General features: G+C 38.2%; 1 protein-coding gene across 1 annotated transcript; it reads left to right on the forward strand.

The window, feature by feature from the left end:
• Window positions 1-2,585: 2,585 nt before the first annotated feature.
• On the forward strand, window positions 2,586-19,111 carry LOC138841600 (proto-oncogene tyrosine-protein kinase ROS-like; the record flags this gene model as incomplete). Its single annotated transcript, XM_070042385.1, is given in 9 exon segments — window positions 2,586-2,759; window positions 3,685-3,847; window positions 3,919-3,983; window positions 5,461-5,590; window positions 8,429-8,526; window positions 9,285-9,488; window positions 10,965-11,008; window positions 11,011-11,098; window positions 18,928-19,111. Coding segments are annotated over 9 exon segments (1,150 nt in total), but the record flags the coding sequence as incomplete, so codon positions are not given.
• Window positions 19,112-21,187: the final 2,076 nt, after the last annotated feature.

A 21,187-nucleotide genomic window follows, 5' to 3' on the forward strand; every position in this document is an offset into this window, starting at 1 on the left:
ATTGTTTTGGTATAAATATGAATAGCATTTTCTTTCAATTTCCTGAATGTCTTGATTTGGGTTATAAAATATATGGTCCTGTCTGACATGCTGAAAAATTCTAGGAAGGGAAGACTACCAACAAAGAAACTCAGGCTCATGTTTGAGAAGCCATGACTTACTTTGTAAGTAACAGAAAGTGACAAGGGGAAATTGAAGAAAATGTTGCAAATATAAAGTTGAGACTCTCTGGTGGTAAAGAAAACCAATATTCATTAAGTATGTCAAATCTTTATTTTGTCTTCAAATTGTTCAGAGTCATGAAGTGTCCGGGATCACATAGGACTTGAATTGAGCTTTAATTTCAAAGATCCTATCCAGAGAATATGTGGAACACTCCTTTAATTAATGGAGAAAGCTAAAAATTTCAGCCGACAGTGCTAGGACTTTAACCTGTGGTTCCAGGGAGTCTAAGTCTTGCACAGCTGATGTTTGTGCCACTAAGCCAGTCCCTCCAGAATTACACATGATGCCTGTAGTATATTTGGCATTTGGCATATGGGCTTGACTGCTTGTCTGCTTTCTTACTGAGAAGGGAAGTTACATGAAGAGTCTGTCAACTGTCTTTTGCTTGCCTACTTGTACATCACCACTGTTCAAACCCATGACACTAGTGGAGGAAAGAGATAATTTCAGACCACCTATTGTGTGTTTTCAAGACATCCTAAGGATATCTGACTTTCTCAAGAGTTAAAGGTTTTTTTATTCTGTTTTGAACTCATGGGCTTTTCATTATATCTAAACTAAGTCAGATTTGCTTTTATTAGCATTGCATGTGGTTTTATAAGTAGCAGTATGTATGTATGTGTGTGTGTATGTGTGCATGAGAAAAGATAGAGTTATTAAAATAAAGTAGTAATTGTTCTAAAATTTATATTGTGGTGAAGGCTCTCACCAGCTATACTTACAACATTGAAACAAAGTTTTAAAAATAAGCACAGACAGACTTTGGGTTGGTGACTAGACATATCTAATATTCCATACGATTGCTAATTGAAGGAACTTGCCCTTTAGTGATGGAGTAAGACAAACCAGTGTGAAAAGATAAAACTAGGAATGTATGTTTGAATAATGTGAAATATAGAAGACACTTGCATAGGAGAATCACAGAGCCACATTGGTCTTGAAGTTCATAGATAAGCTGTCAATAGCTCAGAGAGGTATAAGGAGGAATCACCAAGGGAGGAGGAGTAAGGACATTTTAAGGTTGAAAATTTTCCTTGGTACTTTCCCTATTTGTCATTAACTCTAACTTCTTTAAAAAATCTTAAAACAAAGTTCAATCTTTCTTGTGTTTTTCCTCCATATTTTAATTAGCATCAGTTGGACATGGGAACTTTATTTAGAGGTGTCCTTATATGCATGCAATGGACCTTACTCAGACAAGCTCTTTTCCTCACTCGAACTCATTTTCCTTTCCCCCATTCCCAGACCAATTTCAACAGTTTTTGTTATTGTTCCATCTTAACATGTGTACATAGAGTGAAGGAGGGTGAATATGGTTAAAAGTATCTATTTATCTGTCTGTCTGTCCATTTACTGACAGAATCTTGCGATGTAGTTCAAGCTGGCCTTTTAATTCACTTTCTTCCAGCCTCAATCTCTCAAATGCTGAGATTTTGAGCAAGTAGCAACTATGCGTGCTAAAGTTTAAAATTTAACAATAATCCCCCCAAACAGATTTTGACCGACAAGCAAATATTTTAGATCACTTAGATATATTTTATTCAAAAATCATTTTTATCCTGATGAAAAAATGATCTGCTTATGATATTAAAAGTACAATACGAATCACTCATGATGAACTAACTACTGCTAAAGTTTGATGAGCTTCATTCTCATAATTTTCTATGTATTTGAGGGAGTATATTGTATAATACATATACAACAGTAGATATATATATATATATATATATACTCATGTATTTTAATATACAAGATGTATCATTATATTGAAAGCATTTTCTCAGGTCAACTCAGTATTGGATATGTCTGGACTTAAGAGTGAATTTGTTTTATGAATAGCTTATTATATAATTGTTTCCCCTTATTTTAGTTCTTATATGTGAATAATTTTGAGAAATTTATTACAAAATTAAAATACACTTACTTATAATAGTATTAAAAATTGAAGACTGTGAACTGAGATGAAAAGTGATATGCAATAAATTGTGTACATTTTTGTCAGGCGTGGAGCTTGAATTGAAGGTCTCTGGGTGCTGTCTCTGAGCTTTTTTTTTTTTTCTCAAGGCTAGTGCTCTACCACTTTGAACCACAGTGCTCCTTCCAGTTTTCTGATGGTTAATTGGAGATAAGAGTCTCATGGGCTTTCCTGCCTAGGCTGGCTTCCAATCATGATTCTCAGATCTCAGTCTACTGAGTAGCTAAGATTACAGACGTGAGCCATGGGTGCCTGGCTAAATTGTATATGATTTAATTACTATTTTCTGTGATGAGTATTTTTTCTATAAAGTTCTATTACGATCTGTGCTTGTATACATAAAAGCTTGTAAAATACATTAATATTTCCTAAAGGAAAACTGAAGAAATATTTTATTTTCTCAATTGCCTCTTTTCTTTCTAGTCTGGCTTAGAAGAGCAAAGAATCAAAAACCTTCCAAGGAAGCGCTGACAGTTCTCATAAACGAAGACAAAGAGCTAAGTGAGCTTCGCGGTGTGGCAGCAGGAGTGGGGCTGGCGAATGCCTGCTATGCAATACAGTACGTAGCCCGGGTCCTCTTCATGGCTCCATATGGCAGAGAGTGTGTGTGGCAACAGCAAGCCTACCCTTGCTTCCCACCTTGAAGACAGGAGATGGTAACAGCAGACTCATCTAGAGATAGTGCTTGGGCAGAACTTCCAAAGGTCTCATGTATGTCCCATGAAGCCAACTCCATTCTATTTTAGAAGCTGTACAATGGTTGCCTATAAGATACCTGTAAGGCAGATGAGTTTGAAACATTTGTTGCCATTATAATTAAGGAAAATAAGTACACCATTGCATGAGACTGTTAATTATGCTTCGGTGGAATTATGCTTCTAGAATTATTTGTTATTATGCCTGTAGAAATTTGTAATGAAATGAAGGATTTGAGATAGATACCCCCATGTCCTATATCAGCTATTCAGCTATACCAGATTATTTATTATTTGATATTCAAAATTATTTATTAAAAGCTCAAAGCATTTAATCTCCTAGAGGATGCTTTTACTTTCCATGATATTCCAAATGAGAGGTCTAAAAGTAAATCTGATGGTGATGGAGTTTCATTTCTGTGGTCACAGTGAATAACATTTTATCTGAGGTCAGTTATGTGAGTGAAAACTCATAAACCTAGATGCAATTTTAAGTAGTTTTTTACATACATTTGCAATCTGAAGAAGTACAGGACTATTAGTCCAACAGAGCTAGCCATAATAAAAATCTCAGGGCAGCACATACAATTTCATGTTCCTATTGAAATAGGTGTGAAATGTCAGGTTCTGTCTGTATAAGCCTGAGGAATAGGGACATATTAGAAACACAAAATTCCATGTCTATCAAGTAGAATGTGCAATGTTGCTAAGTCCTGATACTACTCTTCCTTTTTCAAACACAAACACCAGCAAACTTGTTTGGAAAGAACAAATATGATTGTTTTCTAGTACTCTTCCAACCCAAGAGGAGATTGAAAGACTTCCTACCTTCCCGCGGGAAAAACTGACTCTGCGTGTCTTGTTGGGAAGTGGAGCCTTTGGAGAAGTATATGAAGGAACAGCTGTAGACATCTTAGGAGCCGGAAGTGGAGAAATCAAAGTAGCTGTGAAGGTAACATGAATATCTGGGCGCTTGGCCATGTTCTGCTATGCTGATTTCTGACTTATTTTTATGTCATGCAGACTTTGAAGAAGGCCTCCACAGACCAGGAGAAGATTGAATTCCTGAAGGAAGCACATCTGATGAGGTATCAGGGTAGCATAGAGGCATTTTTCTATTCTTGATGTGGGTAGGAAGCTTTAATAATTGTGGATGTGTGTGTGTGTGTGTGTGTGTGTGTGTGTGTGTGTGTGTGTGAGCTAATCCTGGGGCTTGAACTCAGGGCCTGAGCACTGTGCTTTAACTTTCTTACTCAAAGCTGGCACTCTAACACTTGAGCCACAGCTCCCCTTTCAGCTTTTTGTTGGTAAATCGCAGTCTTACAGACATTCCTATCTGGGATAGCTTTGGACCATGATTCTCATATCTCAGCCTCCTGACTAGCCTCTTCATACATAGCTGGGTATTGGGTTTTTAACATGGTACTTTACCTACCAGATCTTCCTCAAAGCAAATATGGGCTATAATGTAAAGGGAAATATACCAGTAGTCACAATTTCTATAAAAGTTAATCCTCTGAGCCTAAATACAGGCAATCCCAGACAAAAGGCTCCCCCTTTTATTATTACTTAGGAATGTGCTTTGCAATATAATTCTGAAGGTATTTAGCTTTAGAAATACTGTGTTCTTCTAAATGTGTGATAATGAGCCAAGTAGACCTGGTGATGAAGGGTTATTTTTAATCATTCTAATGTCAGTGACAGGGATATTGAATGAAAGATACCTTTCCCACAAGGTCAGTCCATTTTAATCATGAAAACTTCTCAAGGATATCTGAAAGAAAATACCTAAGGCAGAAGATCATGGGATGCCAAGCTGTGGTCCCCAACCACTAAGTTGGGGCTTACGTTGATATTGTAAACCATTGTAGTTAAAATCTACAGATCTGATTGGTTTTTTTAAAAAGGAAAAGGTGTATTTCATACTTGTGATGACTGAAAACATGTCTTCAAATGTGCTTTGAACAAAGACATTAGCCAAAATTGCTTTATTTCCCCAAACATAAAATTCCCATAATAACCAGACACCAGTGGCTCACATCTGTAATCCTAGCTATGCAGGAGGCTGAGATCTGAGCAGTGTTGTTCAAAATGATCTGGGGGACAGAAAGTTCATAAGACTCTTGCCTTAATTAACTACCAAAAAGCCAGAAGTAGAGCTGTGGCTCAAGTGAGATTGTGCTAGCCTTGATCAAAAAAAAGCTCAGGGACAGTGCTCAGGCCCTGAGTTCAAACTCCAGGACTGGCACACACACACACACTCACACACACACACACACACACACACACACACACACACACACACACACATCCCTTAATAGAAATATTTGTTCTACAACCCAATCCTGTTTGTCCATATACATTAGCCACTAGGGGTTGCCACTGTTACCTACTTAAGTCAAGGCCACAGAGAAAGCTTGGAGAAAGAAGCCTTCACCTGTTAGAGAAAAGAGGTCAGGAGTTTTGAAGGAAGGTATGGGTAAAGAATTGTTGTACTCCTCAAAGACTCTCTGCTGGGACTGCTGTCACTGTCATGTCATGCAGCTTTGTCTTTCTGCCTTGTAGCAAGTTTAATCATCCCAACATTTTGAAGCAGCTGGGGGTCTGCCTGTTGAATGAACCCCAGTACATCATCCTGGAACTGATGGAAGGAGGAGACCTTCTAACCTATCTGCGCAAAGCCCGAAAGTCAAAGGTAGGCACTAGCTCCCGAGTATTGCTTCCTAGTGTGCATGCCCTGCCATTTCCTATGATAGTTCTTTAAATTTAGGTTTGAGCCTTGACTGGTGAGATTTTTAGATGGCTTCTGCGGAAAAGTTATATCATATTCCCTTCCTTTAGAATCTTGGGCTAATATTTGAACTTATTTTTACTATTTAATAAAGAAATAGAAATGTTGTGGACATAATCCTATTTGTTTCTTTGTTTCTGGAGCACAGAGATTGTGTAGAGTTAAAAAGACACATACTTCATATAGATGTTTCTCTGTCCCAAGGTGTTTTCTTTTTTCTTTTTTTCTTTTTTCTGTGTGTGTGTGTGTGTGTGTGTGTGCGCGCGCGCTTGTCCTGGGGCTTGAATTCAGGGCCTGGGCACTGTCTCTGAGCCTCTTTGTGCTCAACGCTATCACTGTACCACTTGAGCCACAGCACCACTTCTGGCTTTTTATGAGTAGTGTATTGGACATAAGAGTCTCACAGACTGCTGCTGGGGCTGACTTTGAACTGTGATCTTCAGATCTCAGCCTCTTGAGTAACTAGGATTACAGGAATGAGCCTCCAGTGCCCGGCTTGTCCCAAGTTTTATTTCTAGTCTTGAAGTCTACTAAATTCTAGACTTGTGAGTTAAATCTGTTGATCTAACCAGTTTTGTTTATTATTCGAGATAACATATTTGGATTATAGTAGGTGTCTAAAACTTATTTAGGCCAAAACAAAACTATGGATTTTATTTTACATATGCTCTCCCACTTTATCCAGTTGATGCCCTGCTTTATTTCCCATACTCACAAGTCCTGTCAGCTCTGCAGTTTTGCCCTGATAATGCAGCCTCATTCACCTCTCCTTCACGCCCAGTGCCCAGCACAGTGTGGACCCTGGTAATACTGTGGAAAACTGAACAAGGCCACCAATGCAAACCAACTTTATACCTCAGATGAGAAGGCATGAGACAAGTCACTAAAGTTTAAATGTATAGATCTGAAACCCTGTGGTTTTCTCCTATCAAGTTAGACACTATTTTTTTCAATTAAAATATATTACAAGGTGAATATTATAAAAACAGGAGCCTGGGGTTCTATCTTCACTTCCTAGGGTTGCATGCTATCTTTTTGGTGTTTACCTCTGTAAACTCCAAACACAGCTAAACACTGATTTTTCAATGTGGGGGTCAGGAGTGAGGGGGCATCTATTCATTTTCCACTGTGAAAGATGAGACTTTATCTTGGAATTCTTCATTTATCCATCCAATTCTCCTGCCCCAGCATGACACACAGGAAAACTCTGCTTCTCTTCATTCCCTCTGGAGGGTGGCAAGAAACATCAATGATAAGAAATGGTAGCATCTGAAGTCAAGTGGTCCCAAGATGGAGTGGAGTGTTCCAACAAATTGTCACAAGGGTAGAGAGGAAGAGGCAATGCTCAGAGACCCATACAGGCAAGCAGCACTATGGAAACTTTGTCAACAGCAAATAGGATACCAGCCACAAAACTGAAGTTCAGAAGCAGGATTCTACATCAAGAGAAAGTCTTTACAAGTAGAGTAGATTTTATTCAAAGCAAAGCAGCATTCCAGTCAAAAGGAGCCCGTCAAGCAGTCATAGCCGCAACCATATGCAATGAGCCACATTAGAGGGGAACTAATTCTTGGGTGTAAGGTCAGCGCCTAGTCAATCAGTTCTGGATATAGTTGTATGAGGCCGTGGCACTATTCAATAGCTGTCATTTTAAGGCACAGCATGAGCTTGTCATAGAAGGCAGGGGGTACAGCACTTTAAAAGGGGGATCTGCCAAGGGGCTGTGCTTAGTAATTTAATAGACTCTACAGGAAGCAAGGCACAAGTGAGCTAATGAAAGAATAGGAGCCTGGAGACAGAGGAAGTTTTTGGATGTCTCAGATTAGAGATGATAAAGGCCTGAACCAGAGTAATTGCAGGGCAATTCAAAGGCCCACACAATGTATGACTCTGGCTTCTAGGAAGGAAGTCAGGATACCCCCCCCCCCATATGCTACTAATAAAAATATTGACTGGTGTTTTTCACCTAGAAATAGCAGTCAGTGCAAGCTTAAGTATATATTTGTGCTGACTCGTTTGGATGAGAGTAGTAATCTGTGACTTGAAAACAAAATATTGCTGCCAATGATATGGGATTCATCTGAAGAACAAGCCCATTGTCCTAACTGACATGATAAAGGGCCAATAATTCAATTATTTCTACTTATAAAATCAGCAACTGTTTATTATGTGCTTGTCATGTAATATAGCATATTAAATATTCTATATATTTTTAAGAGATCTGGCTGTCTCTTTAGTTCTTACCACACTGGGAGGCTCGAGTCAAGAGAGGGCAGTTAATTAGGAAGGTCTCTAGATTCCCACCAATCATATCCCTGCCCGACCAACTCCCTTACATATTTTATTTTGCATCTTGCAAAAGCAGTATTCCTACATCCATTTTACATATGAGAAAGTTATTTACTTAATCAAACAAATCGAGCAAGTTCACACAACTTGTGAATAGAAACAGGTAAGTTTGACATCACTGAGTGATTTTCCAATAAAAATTCTGTGTCATCTCTGCTTACTATAGATATAGCTTATCATGTATATGTGTGTGTTTTCATATATGTATGGATAGAAAGCAAATAATTGTTATTTTTTCTTTTCTGAATTCTTGTAATCATAACTAAGATTTCCTTTAGATATTCTATGCAAAGGTGTATATACATATTTAGGTATCAGTATATACTGACATATATAGGTATATATCTGTGCAAGTTGGATAAGTGTTTGTAATTCTCCTTTTATTTCTTCTAGTTTCATGGTCCTTTACTCAACTTGGTTGACCTTGTAGACTTGTGTGTAGATATTTCAAAAGGCTGTGTATACTTGGAGCAGTTGCATTTCATTCACAGGTACAATGACAATTTGGTTGCAAGGTTATTATGGTGATTGCTTCCGTATAGTTTGGGTAGATCAGATAAGATACTTAAACATTGTTAAAATAGCAATATCCTCTTTGATTGTATGTATGTGTGTGAAATTAAGGTTTGTATTGGGATTTCACAATAGTTAGGCAAGGTACTCTGTACTGAGCTAGGCCTCCAGTCCTAGTTTAGTGCCAGTCATTTTTTTTGTCAGTCATTGGGCTTGAATTCTGGGCCTGGGCACTGTCCCTCAACTCTCCAGCTCAAGGCTAGTGCTCTACCACTTGAGCCACAGCACCACTTCCGCCAGTCATTTTTGAGAAAGTCTTGCTTCTGGCTCTGGTGACCATCTGGGCTGTGATACTCCTATTTTTCACCTCTACCCCTCCCTCCATAGCTGAGATGACAGGTGCACATCATCATGTCCAGCTTGTGCCATAGAGACAGAGTTTCATTGACTTTTCTGCCTGGGCTGGCCTGGAAGTGCAGTCCTCATGATTTTAGCCTTCCATGTGACAAGGATGCTAGGTGTGTACCACCATGCTCTGCTATGAGTTGAGAAGGAGATCTCCCAAACTTTTCTGTCTAAACTGTTGATTATCCTAGTCTCAACCTTCCAAGTAGCTACAATCATAAGCATGAACCACCTGCATCTGGCTCAGTCTATTGTCTTTACAGGGCCACTAGTGTTATTCACTTAATATCTGGAACTTTATCATTTTCATTAAATGTAACTTTTTCAATAGGGATCTAGCAGCTCGGAATTGCCTTGTCTCTGTGAAAGATTACACCCGTCCTTCACGGGTAGTGAAAATTGGGGACTTTGGACTTGCGAGGGACATCTATAAAAATGACTATTATAGAAAAAGAGGGGAAGGCCTGCTTCCTGTCCGCTGGATGGCTCCAGAAAGCTTGATGGATGGAATCTTCACGACTCAATCTGATGTATGGTGAGCTGAATGGGACACAAAGACACGCAGTCTGATTGTCACATGTCAGAGACACGGGGATCTTCAAACGATACCTTGTTTTTCATTTTTACTCTTAGTATGAGAGAATAGAAGACAAGAGAGGTTAGGTGATTGGTTTCAAGCTTGTAGTCAGGGAGGAACTATTCTGAATCTCAGCCATTTGTGCTCCTCCCTCAGTCAGTTTGACCCTTTACACATCCATATGAAATAGATACATTTACGTCAAGTATTTTGGCTTATATTCCAGTGATGTGTAAGCTTGTGACTACTAGAAATTGGTTATCTACAGATTAAAGTGGAAGTATGTGCCCAAATACTTACTATTTTGATATTCCTGGTAATTAATTTTTAAGTCTTGCATAGAGATGAGAATAGAACATTGGGGAAGGTTAGGCATCTCTTTGTTATTTGAATAAGAACCCCCACTTTTTTGCTTGTTAACAACCAAGTTTTGATTGGAGCTGCTTAAAATAAATACAAAGATTTGTTTAGTGACTTTTAAGTGGGCCTGGTCCTAGGCAAAAATATAAAGGAAATAAAAATTGGTCCTTAGTACTGGCAGTTTAAAATTATCTTTAAGTAGTTGTACAAAGGAATTGCCATTTATCAAAGCAATATTTATAACCTCCTCTGTTTATCATTTTATCCTCCTCAACTTGGAGGGAAATGGTGAAACATGCTATTGTTCATCCCTATCTATGTCTGCATATCAATGCTGTGAAAATCCTAGGCACTGGAGCACTGTGGGGGAAGGGTATGTTTCACCATGGGCAGGAACTCATGTGCACATGTATGTATTCTAAATGTCTGTGTAAGCATGCAAGAGTGTGCACATATATATACGCATGCCAGTCAATGTGTGTGCTTATGTCTCTGTGTGTATGTGTGTCTATATATTTGTTTGTATGTGTGTTTGTGCATTTGTTTGCCTGTGTGTCTCTGCATTTGTTTTCATGTATTTGTATCCTCCCCTCACCCTCCAAACCTTCCTATCACCTTTGAAATGTGGCTCATTCTCAATGTCTTGTTCTTTTTATTCATTTATGTGTTTAATTTTTTGGTAATACCAGAGTTTGAACACAAGGCCTGCTAGAAAGCATTCTAGAAAGCATTCTAGAACACTTGAGTTATGCCTCTATCTCCCTTTTTGCATTAATTATTTTTTAGGTAGGATCTCATGCTTTTTTGATCCTTCTATTCACACTTCTCACATGGTTTGGAATGGCAGTATGTATCACCATGCCCAGCTTGTTGGTTGAGATGGGGCTCAGACTGGCCTCATGGTTCTTTTTTCCTTCATGTTATTCTGCTTCTAAATTACCCATACCTTTTATAAGACCAGTGATGTCAGTCTCAAAATAGACCACATATTTCCAACAGTAATGTTTTAGAGAAGCTGTTGTGAACCTGATCTTTGTAATAAGTACAATTAAAGAATAACCTTTAATATCCTAGGTCTTTTGGAATTCTGATTTGGGAGATTTTAACTCTTGGTCATCAACCTATCCAGCACATTCCAACCTTGATGTTTTAAACTATGTACAAACAGGCGGAAGATTGGAGCCACCAAGAAATTGTCCTGATGATCTGTAAGTTAATTATGTTCACATAACCACCCTAGAACAAAAACACATTCACTTGCAATTATAGTCTTAGTGGTGTGACATTTTTACAAAAATAGAATTTACATGTTTGTACATCTCACATAAAAAGTAAATTAATTGTGGGACTTAATTTACTAATTATATTAGGGTTTCTTCTTACTTAGATACACACATTTCATTCAGAAATAAAAATTTTTAGGAGTACATACTTATACTCTTAATAAGTTCTTGTAAGTAAATGCAAGCTTCATATGTGTGTGATCACAGTAATTTTATTTGAGAGATTTTATTTGAATGCTATCTTGATCACAATATTTTATTTTAATTTATTTTATTTTATGTGGTACTGAGGAATTGAACCCAGGGCCCCATGCATGCTAGGCAAGCACTCTACACTAAGCCACATTCCCAGCCAATCACAATATTTTAATATTGTTTTTCTGTGTGTATGTGTGTCAGTCCTGGGGCTTGAATTTAGGGTCAGGTTTGGGTGCTGTCCCTAAGTTATTTTGCTCAAGGCCAGGGCTTTGCCACTTGAGCCACAGCCACACTTCTGTGGTTAATTTGGAGATAAGAGTCTTACAGATTTTCTTGCCTCTGCTGACTTCAAACTACAATCTCCAGATTTCAGCTTCCCGAGTAGCTAGGAAACGGGTATAAACTACCAGTTCCCAGCTATTCTGCATACTTTTAAGACTCTGCCCAAAAGAAACATACAGTTTAAAAATTTGGTTGCTGGGCTGGGAAGGTGGATCAATGGTAGAGTGCTTGCCTAGCATGCATGAGGCCTTCTATTCCTCAGCACCACATAAGCAAAAAAAGCTGGATGTGGCACTGTGGTAGAACACTAGGCTTGAGCTGAAGAGCTGAGGGACAGTGCCCAGGCCCAGAGTTCAGGCCCCACGACCAACACCACCCCCCCAAAAAAAAATTAGGTTGCCTTTGCTGATATACTTGACATTGATTGATAGGGTATACATATTTGATCAAGTTATGATCTTAGCACAAAATGAGTGAATGTGATTCTATCAAATGATGACTAGCCCTTGTTGTTTTCAGAAAAGTGAGTGACTTCAGTCTAGTTGTAAAAGAAAAAATTATTTACAGAGTCTTATGCTAGATACTAATTCACCTCCTATGGACAACTCCAGCAGAAACATAAAAATTTTAAACATTTCCAACAGGTGTTTTAACCAAGAGGTTTCTAAAAGAATAACCAGAAAGTATACACACCAGGACACACACAGTCATGCCGAGGGTTGTATGAATTACAGAAGTCTTCATATCAAAAGCACAGCTCTTCAGCATCTCAGAATATATTTTGAATGAAACGATGCACACGAAGCAGTTGGATGGCTAGCCAAAATGTAATAAAGTGCTAAACTGTGTGGTACAGGCAAATGCAAAAGGAATTAGCAGTATGTGAATGCATACCACAGCTGTACTGCCTTGACGATGCTGTGTTATTTACAGGAATAGTTAGGCTTGAGCCAAAAGATGATTAAGAGCTGGGCACCTTGGTTGGGTGTTCTCCTGGTGAATCTTCTGCATTATTTAAATCTTCCATCTAGAAGAGGATAAGAATTATTAGGAGCTTCTTATTTCGCTGTTATAGCCTCTGGCATATTTGCAGGGAGATCATCAAATACATGCACACTTGAGTAAGTTCAGTAGAAGTGAATAAAAAAAATTAATGAGTCTTTTGTGAGCGAGGGGAAAATCTGTAATTTAGAATTGAGAAATTAAACAAAATTTGAAAACCTTTGACATAAGATTTGAGAAAGAAATCCTAGTAATTATTTTGCATCTTTTACCCATCTCCTAAACACTCAGACATTTCCCCTAGAATTTCAATAGCACACAATTTTCTTTATGCTCTTGGATTTTAGCTGGCCTTTTGGATCCCTTTGGGGTGAATAATGTACCTCATCATAATTATACAATATTTTCTGCATAGACTCCTTAAGCATAGATTACTGAATTACATGTTTTGTATGATGTGTGTAATTATTTTGTGTTTTGGGAAGATGGAAATGAATAATAAATTGCTCTGTTGTAAAGCAAAAAATGTAGCTATGTTTAATGCAGCTAGAGGAAAGAAGGAGGGCTAGAAAAGAGCTAGAAAAGTATGCCTGCTGATGAGTGGGGAAAGATAATATTCTGTCTAGTTTTGTCTTGAGTAATCCACTAGGCTGAATAACTTAACTTAGTGTTTACAACATATGCAGTTTCCTTGTAATTAAGATTCGTGCTTGAAAGTTAATGTGAATATCATTAATAAAAAGTGAGCAATGCTCCCAGTCCTCTACATGGGCTGCAGGACTCTATGGAGCCCCGGGAAGGGTTAACATTCACTGCCAACAGGAAAACAAGCTCTGTGCGGAAGTAGGGCTCTCACAGATGCCATTCAATCTGACCTAGGCCTTAAGTTGTCATGATAAAGATTAACTACTCCCCTTAGAGTACAGAGGGAACTGATTTTTATTTGAAGCAGTTCTCTAAGATCACAGGCCCAGCTTAGAGGGTTGAAAGTCTACCCTGAGCCATGGTACACCTTCTATTCACTGATGAAATACTCAGCACCTGGATGCACTTTGGGTTAGATGAGCTCCTGGATGGCTCTGCTATTCACAGCTATTATTGGAATGTAGGGTTCAGAGCATTCCTGCCCTTCCCTCCTTAGGTTCGCACCTGTACAAGGGACAGCCCAGCCATCAATATTCTCTTCAGGTTTTAGTTTGCATGCCGGCCACACCACTCATGAGAAGAAACAGGATCAAAGGGCAAGCTACATCAAGAGGGAGCTCTTTGGGTACTATGCTAGCCAGATCACATTGGCAACTGGAATTCCAGAGTGTCTCTCAGATGTAGGAGGCAACACCGCCTGATTATGGAGGCTTGACATTATATTTATACTCTTAAAAATGTGTATATCCAGATGCTAAGAGGTCTCTGAGATTGATAGCAAGTAAGGGCAACTCTTGAAATCTGCATTTTATATGCTTTGTCTATAAAGAGTCTATAAAGACTCAATAATAAAAGATGCTGTGATGTTTTCATGAGTTGAACTTTAATAGCTTCATGAATCCAAGGACTTGGAGACTAATGTTAAATGCAGCTAATGAGTTTTATGCTATTTTGAAGACTAATTGAGGTAAAAGAGGACTAAAGTGTTTTCGTAGTAAGTGGAGGTATTTTCAAGCTGAATACTTGGCCAAATGAGATACTTAAGTATAATGAGTGTTTTTCTAGAACAGCCAAGGCCAGATAAAGTTTAACAAACTGGAGGACCAGCAAATTTATTTCAAGCAATATACTTGATTATTTATAGCTATAATTTTGTACAAGTATATCATTTATGATATTGAATAATGAACAGTGAATACTGTAAGGAAAGATGCCCCTGATATGCCACTGGTCACGGAGGTTGTTAATTAATTTGAAAGACAAAAGTAATAGTTTTTAAAGGACCATTGAGTCCTAAAAAGTTTCTCCATTTTATTCCATTGCCAGTTTATTTGAGACCACAAGTTGCATTCTCTATTTTTAGATGAAGTAGCTTTATATAGCTCTTCTTTGTTTGTCTTTATTTTCTCTGCATGCTGATATAAAATGGACTTGCTTGCATACTAACAGGTCATATTTTTGCCATCTAGAAAATTAAATGAAATTGCAATTAGATTCAATAGAAATTAAAACCTCCATAGAAGAAAATTTCAAGACTAACTGCTTACATAAATTACATAAATTAAACAAGAGGCTGAATTTTAGAGGCTGAGTAAGTAGGCAGATGAGGGGCAGGTGGCTGTCAGCCCGTTTCTCAACTTCCTCTTTTTCCTTATTTCCCTCATCTTAAGTAATCTCTGTTAATTATGTTGAATCCTTTGTAGAATTATCTAGATTATTAACAAATAAGTTATACTTTCTGGTCAAAATGACTGTCTTGCCAGAGTTTATTAATACCTTAACATTATATTTGATTTATGACATTATTTTCAGAAATGCTTCCTGTGATGAATTATGTAGTACTTCACTTTCTGCATGTAACTCTTAGGACAACTCCCATCCTAGTCATCAAGATCATATTTGAACTGTTAGTTTAAACTTATGATCTTATATCGGTTATAAATGTATCCCCAAATCTAATGATCCCACATAGAGATCTGTGTATTGTCCTTGTTTCTTGTTGGCACAAGTTCTAAAGACATACATAATAGATTGTCTTTCAGTTCTTTCCCAAATGTGATTCCTATTAAAAAAACAAACCAAGTTTGACATTGTGTAATGGGATGGAGTTTTCTTATACTACATATAAAAAGGAATCAGATCAATACACAGGGCAGATTCCAATTGTTAAATTTCTCTATAATACCTGTTATGTAGTATTAACTCTGACTTGAGTGCTTGTCAAAAAATGAAGTAAATGGAAGTTTGTGTGCTATTCTGTAATGTATTAGAAATGGCATTATAGTTTCTAAAATAGATACTAGCTTTAAAAAAAAAGTTTGTGTAATAATTCCTGCATCAATGTTACCTAGTGACTGATATAATCTTGTTCTAGCTCCCTTACCATTACCTTAATCCAAAGCACCACTAGTGCTCACTCTAGTTTTCTTTAACACCTTCCACTTGGCTCTTATATAATCCATTATCCATCTATTAGCTAGAATAGGCCTTTAAGATGCAAATATTACATCTGCTCTAAGACTTCCATAAATTTCCAATTCCTTGCCTGGTCTATAGGACCTGAAGGATCTTACCTTCCTCTTCTGTTTTTTTTTTTTTTTTTTTTTTTTTTTTTTTTTTTTTTTTATCTCATTCTCTCCCCTTAGTGACTGTACTTCAGTCACACTGGCTTGCTTCCAGATTCTAAAATGTGCCCAGCTTTTCCAAATTTAGGCCTTTACACATGCTTTTCCCGCTCCTAACATGCTCTTGACTTCTATCCACACCCTATTCCCATGACTAGCGTTTTATTTCCCTACAAAGTTCGTGGGCTTAAATGTCATCTATGGTAGAAGGGCCTGCTGTGAATTACTTACCAAAAATGTGCCATGTCCATTAGAATGAATGTTTCTTTTCTCTTCTACTTGTAAAAGAATTTAACACAATTTAAATTATTTTTTCCTGTTGATATGGTGGTATTAATACTCTGAAACACTTTCTCAGTTTGTTTTTACATATCTGTTCTTCTTTTTGCCCCCAATTTTCTTCCTATGCCCAGAAGGTCAAAAAAGATCAAATACTTGACAAGTGTTATAGTTAGCAACTTGAAAATCAAATTTGGAGGAGTTATGCGAGTCCTTTAGCTCCTTGTTAGTACCAGGATTGAGTGATGGTAATACTATAACTTTAAGGATAGTCTAATAAATATGTTCTGGGGCTTGAACTCAGGGCTTGAGAACTGTCCCTGAACTTCTTTTGCTTAAGGTTAGCTCTCTACCACTTGAGCCACTTCTGGCGTTTTCTGTGTATGTGGTACTGAGGAGTTGAACCAGAGCTTCATGAATAGTAGGCAAGCACTCTACCACTAAGCCGCATTCCCAGCAGGGTAGTCTCATCTAAACAGCAATGAGTGGCTACTTATTCCTTTTTAAAGCTCTGGGAAACTGTAGGGAAAAAGACAACTCTATAGATGGCGATAGGAAGGTGAGGGTCCTGAGACTTCAGTTAGGTTAGAGAGGCCACACCAAAGGCAGAGCCCCAACACCTTCCAATTTGAATTACAAGATGATTGAGTAGGGGACCCCACGTTAATATGGAGGAAGAAGGGAGCATATGTCAGAAGGGAGAATGGTATATCTGGACAAAAGGAGGTCTGGTTTCTTCTTCAAGTTTCTTTTGTTTTCCCTATTGTGTAATGTTTCTGTTGATAGCTAGAGATTCTGCCAAGAAACACCCGGTGGGCTTGTGAGGGAAACAGGCATGGGTTTCCCGGGCCTTGTCAGCAGATACAGGCTTTGAAAGAGTCACACAGAAGCCTGTAACCAGAGAAACAAGGAGAACTTGTTCAATGGCAAAGTGTCTGAAGAATAGGTGAAGAATTCAGGGTGTTCATAGTGGAAGGATGTCTACAGGATAGACCAGACCAGTAACTCCTCGGTGAATTCCAGAACAGGCACTGAGATTAGTGAAGATTTGGAAAGCAATATGGGGTTCAAAGAATCCACAAGTGTATTCCTACGCATCACAATAAAGCCTCTTTCACACCTGGTATGTTTCACGCCATCACACTGGAAAGCTGAGTTGGAAATAAGATAGTCTGTGATAGTTTATGGAAAAGTTGGAACATTTCCTAAATGGATTATCTCAAGTGGTCATCTATACTAGGTAATAAACTGCGTTGTGCTAAATGAAATAATTTTTTTCTCCTGTTAGTTGGAGACTCCAGACAAGACCTGATCAGTTCTAGACAATATGAAAGAGTTACTTTTCTTTCCAGCTCATATGAATCTCGATGTGGTAAATCCTGTCACTGCCTTCCACTTCCTGCACCTGTCACCTGTGAGGAGAGGAGTCGCCCGGCTGCACTCCCAGCTCTTCATATTTTAGCAATAGCTGGTGTGAAATAAGTACCTGACAATTCTATGCTGAGTGAATGAATGAAAACTAGTTAAGAGGGCTGAACAGATATTTATTTAAAATTTTTACTGACTCTATTATTAATCTATGTATATCCATTTGAAGTGGAAAGATCACAGCTAGAAAATAGGTCACCCTGGAACAAATCCATGTACAAATCCATCATAAAAGCTTTTTTTTTTACATTACAGATTTCCTTTTTTTGGTATTTTTTAAACTAGCATACAACACAAAGCTAAACTGATTAGGGGTTTCCTATTCCCAATCTTGGGGAAAATACTTTCTTTTTACAAAATCATTTAACTCATAGGAAATTTAAGAAATCCCCACATCTGACAATTGTCACTTTACTTACTCTGAAAGACATCTTTCTTTTTCCTTTTTTCCTGTCTGAGACTGGGACTTGAACTTAGTATCTGATGCTTTCGTTCATTGGTTGAGTCATATCTCCAACACTTAAGTGTTGGTTCTTTCATTTACTGTTTTTCCAGGTATTTCTTAGATAATGTTTAATTAGCCAGCAACTAATGTCCGAGGAACTGATACTACAATGGCAAACTAAAGTTCTGGAATCAAATCTGGCCTTTATGTGTGATTTTTGCCTCTAAATGGTGGTGTAGACAAATATTAGATTCTGTTTTACATAGAGTATATATGAAGTCTTTTTATTTTATTTTATTTATTTATTTTTAATTAATTATTATTTTGTTGTTGTTGTCAGTTGTAGAGCTTGAACTCTGGGCCTGGGTGCTCTCCCTGAGCTCTTCATCTCAAGGCAAGCGCTCTACTATTTGAGCCACAGCACCACTTCTGGTTTTCTGGTGGTTTATTGGAGATAAGAGTCCCACGGACTTCCCTGCTCAGGCTGGCTTTGAACCATGACCCTCAGATCTCAGCCTCCTGAACAGTTAGGATTACAGGCGTGAGCCACTGGCACCTAGCTTATGAAGTCTTTTAAATCTTAGCTTCAGTAATTTTCATAGCTCTTAGCTCCATTGAGGAGACATTTCCAGACATCCATTTATCTATCTATTCACTCAGATTAATAACTAGAAATAATGGTAACTTTTCAAGCTTCTGTTAAATGAGAAACCAAAGTGTGTACTCTCATCATGGAGCACTGGAAATAACTCACTCTTTCACTAATAAAATAACTATACTTTGGTTATCAGTAATAATGTGTTGTCAGCATTTACTTACCTTCATTTACTTTTTTTCATCTACATATCCAGGTGGAATTTAATGACTCAATGCTGGGCTCAAGAACCTGAACAAAGGCCTACGTTTGATAAGATTCAAGAGCAGCTTCAGTTGTTCAGAAACTTTTCCTTAAGAAGTATTCCTCAGTGCCCAAATGAAGCCATCAATGGTGGAGTCATAAACGAAGGCTTTCTAGGTAAGTTTGATTCTTCAAAGGTTTCTAGTTTTTTTCCCCCAATACAAATGGAACATGCCAGAATATAATATACAGAGAAACACTTTAGGGTAGATAAGAAATATATATATATATATATATATATATATATATATATATATATATATATTCTGATACCTTCATCATAATAGTTCATTATGTTTCTTCTTGAAAATTACTTGGCATTGTGTACTTTTTTAAAATGTTGAGCTATGGCCCATGCATTTATAATGTGAGAGTAATAAGGAGAATTGACCTCCTAGGCTGTATTTTCATGAAGCCTGTTCCTCTCCTCCCTGACTTACACCAGTTGAACATCAAGCTCAGATTTGAGTGATTATTCTCTCTATTTATGGTACAATATCATCACTGGCCTATGCAGGGCTTCTCTCTTGTTTATTTGTTTAGTCCTTTTGTCTCCATATTCCTCTCCTGGTCTACTTCTTTCCTTCCTCAGAGGCAAACATTCTCATTATTTTATTTTATTTATTTATTTATTTGGTCGGTCGTGGGGCTTGAACTCTGGGCTTGGTCGCTGTCCCTCAGCTCTTCAGCTCAAGGCAAGCGCTCTACCACTTGAGCTACAGCGCCACTTCCGGTTTTCTGGTTGTTTTATTGGAGATAGGAGTCTCACGGTCTCTCCTGCCCGGGCTGGCTTTGAACCGCGATCCTCAGATCTCAGCCTCCTGAGTAGCTAGGATTACAGGCGTGAGCCACCAGCGCCCGGCCTCTCATTATTTTAATGTGTCTTTTTATTTGTATGCTTTCCTGCAAAATATATTGTTTGGTATGCATGAATATGAGAGAATAACAAAGGAAGATGATGGGACTAGTGAGGGGAAGCCAGAAGGGTAGAGGACAGCCATGGTGGGAAGCATTGTCATGGAGACCCAAAGGAGAGAGGCTCCTGAAAAAGCTTGTAGACAGTGCTGAAGAGATACACAGCCTCCAGAGGATGCATGGATTTTACCGTTGTCTTGTGTTATAATTTAAAAAACCAGCTCTTTGCTTATGAAATCTATTCTTCCCAAGGTATGAAAGACAAATGATTAAAACCACAGAGGCTTTCTTGATGGGCCTAAGAGCTTAGCTTTCCCTGAGGGCCTTTACAGAAAAAGTCTCTACTAGAGCCTTGCTGGAGGCTGTATCAGACTCTCCAAGGTCTATGGGATGATCTTTTTGCCATGTGGCATTGCTTCATTCATCTAATAGGCTGAGACAGGTAACAAATTATAGCTATACAAAATATACGGAATAAAATTCTTTTGTGAAAGGTTATAATAACAGTTCTAGCTAGGTGTTTGTTTGTTTATTTACTCACAGTTCTGGGGCTTGAACTCAGGGTCTGGGCACTGTCTCTGAGCCTCTCTGTGCTCAAAGCTAGCACTCTTCCACTTGAGCCACAGCACCACTTCTGGCTTTTTCTGTGTATGTGGTATTGAGGAAATCGAACCCAGGGCTTCATGCATGCTAGGCAAGCACTCTACCACTAAGCCACATTCCCAGCCCTAGATTTTTATTTTCGTACTTTTTATATGCACTCACTATGCACATTAACTCAAAGAATCCTCCCAACAGCCTTATGGCAATGCAGTCTTAGTTTCCCACATTAACTATGACATTTATTTCAGATTTTGTAACAATCACATATTTGGCTGAGAAAAATGATGGATTGAAAAATTTTTTTTAATTAATTAAGAATTAAGACCTAGGACTGAGAAGGTGGCTCAGGGGTGGAGTGCTTGCTTTGCATGCATGAGGCCCTGGGTTCGATTCCTCAGCACCACATAAGCAAAAAGAAAAAAGCTGGAAGTGGCGCTGTGGCTCAAGTGGTAGAGTGCTAGCCTTGAGCAAAAGAGCTCAGGGACAGTGCCCAGGCCCAGAGTTCAGGCCCCAAGACAAACAGACAAAAAAAAAAAAAAAAAAAAAAGAATTAAGAACTAGCCAGGCACTGGTGCCTCATACCTGTAATGCTACCTCCTCAGGAGGCTGAGATCTGAGGGCCACAGTTTGAAGGCATCCAGGGAAGGAGCATGTGAGATTTTTATCTCCACTTAGCTACCCAAAAGCCAGAATTA

The sequence above is a fragment of the Dipodomys merriami genome, unplaced genomic scaffold (assembly GCF_024711535.1).
Source record: "Dipodomys merriami isolate MVZ:Mamm:240054 unplaced genomic scaffold, mDipMer1.0.p SCAF_3227, whole genome shotgun sequence".
Taxonomy (NCBI): domain Eukaryota; kingdom Metazoa; phylum Chordata; class Mammalia; order Rodentia; family Heteromyidae; genus Dipodomys; species Dipodomys merriami.